Here is a 1550-nt window from a genome sequence, read left to right on the forward strand (position 1 = left end):
ACATTATGATTGATTTCTTAATCGAATACATATCGTAGATTGTTTTTTTCTTACTTCTTTATTGATTCCTTCTTTTGGACATTTTGTTATACTATTGGTTTTATCACTCAGCGGAAGATTGGGACAATGGCTTAACTCTTAAATTTTCCAAGATCAAGATTATGAAATGGTCTTAATTATATGTACTCATTTCTTATATATGATCTCCATCCCGTGGCAAATTTTGTTTTTCTATGTATTTATTCTTCGTTTGACATATTGTGGTGCAAAAGAGGACAGTGAATTAGGAAAACAGATGAGATCAGCTAAATATATTCAAATCTTTTGCTCATGACTACGATGGAGAACAGAAGGGATATAAGCAAGAACAAATGAGTTTGTACAATATTGTAAGTATTTCCTAGGCTTTCTCCTAACATAATCTGAGGTTAAAGTGAAATGGAATATTTCATCTAAAACCCGCACTACTTATAGCTCCTCATCAGAGGAAACCATTGCGGCTTATCATTGCTCGTAGCTCAGAGAAAGCGCTTGCTCGAGGCAGTTGAAAGCTTTTTGGTGGCTCAAGAATCCCATAAACCAGAAGTCAAATCCATCGACCGTAACTACTTCAAGGAACTTCTGAGATGGCTTCTTTGTGTTCTGACTCTGGTTCACTCCATTGATCTTGCACAAGGGGATTGATACTTTGTAATGAACCCTAGTGAGATCTCCCTGAGGAGAAGCCACCTTGATCGATCTTTCGCTGCAGAATGCAATCTTCTTTGATGAGATGAAGAGTAGGCCTGCCATGGGACCTGCCGTTGTGGATAGGTAACATTGGTACGCCTTGAATAGTTTCTCCTCATCGCAGACTTTGAAGAGTCTCTTGTAGATCTTCTCTAAGCCTCCCATTTGAAGGATCTTAGCTCCCAAGGATAGCTTTCTCTTTACTTTTTCAGTTAGCTTTGGTCCTAACTTGTCCTGGTCTCTAGCTCCGTTTATGAAGCTATCGGTTTTCTTCTTTCGCAGGATTGATTTTCCCTTGTCTGTTGAAAGAGAAACCTTTGAAGAAGTTGGGATTTGGAGCTTGTTGATGGAATCTGCAGGGTCAGGCAAGTAAAGCAACGGAGCAGTCTTGGCCGCAGGAAATGCAATAACTTGTTGGTGAACTTTGCTCAATGTCATCTTTGGAGGATCGAGTAGTGATCTAGTTTCTTGATCTTAAGAGAAAGAGATTGTGAGTGGATGGTTGATGATGAAAACGGTGTTAGTGGGAAGGTATTTAAAGGGAAAGACAAAGAGACAAGAGGCAGTTGAAATAAAGATCTGAATCGGTGAGACTTGAGGACCTTTGTGGTAAAGGATGAGTCATGGATGGGTCATCAAGCCACAGAGATAAAGCTACTTTCTTGAATTAGGGGCATATATGCTCTGTTTGCCTTTGTAAACAAAATAAATATTCAGTTAAAAGATCCATGTTATGACACAAATTTGTCTAAAGCAATTTCAGTAACTGATGCAATGTTTCATGTACAAATAACAAAGCATTAAAGAGCTCTATAATTCTT

General features: G+C 38.5%; 1 protein-coding gene across 1 annotated transcript; it reads right to left on the reverse strand.

The window, feature by feature from the left end:
- Positions 284–1336, reverse strand: LOC104706638 (putative GEM-like protein 8). Its single transcript, XM_010422833.2, has one exon. The coding sequence runs from the start codon at positions 1165–1167 to the stop codon at positions 505–507; it is 663 nt and encodes a 220-aa protein (XP_010421135.1). The 5' UTR covers positions 1168–1336; the 3' UTR covers positions 284–504.

This window comes from Camelina sativa, chromosome 8, assembly GCF_000633955.1.
Source record: "Camelina sativa cultivar DH55 chromosome 8, Cs, whole genome shotgun sequence".
In the NCBI taxonomy this organism is placed as follows: domain Eukaryota; kingdom Viridiplantae; phylum Streptophyta; class Magnoliopsida; order Brassicales; family Brassicaceae; genus Camelina; species Camelina sativa.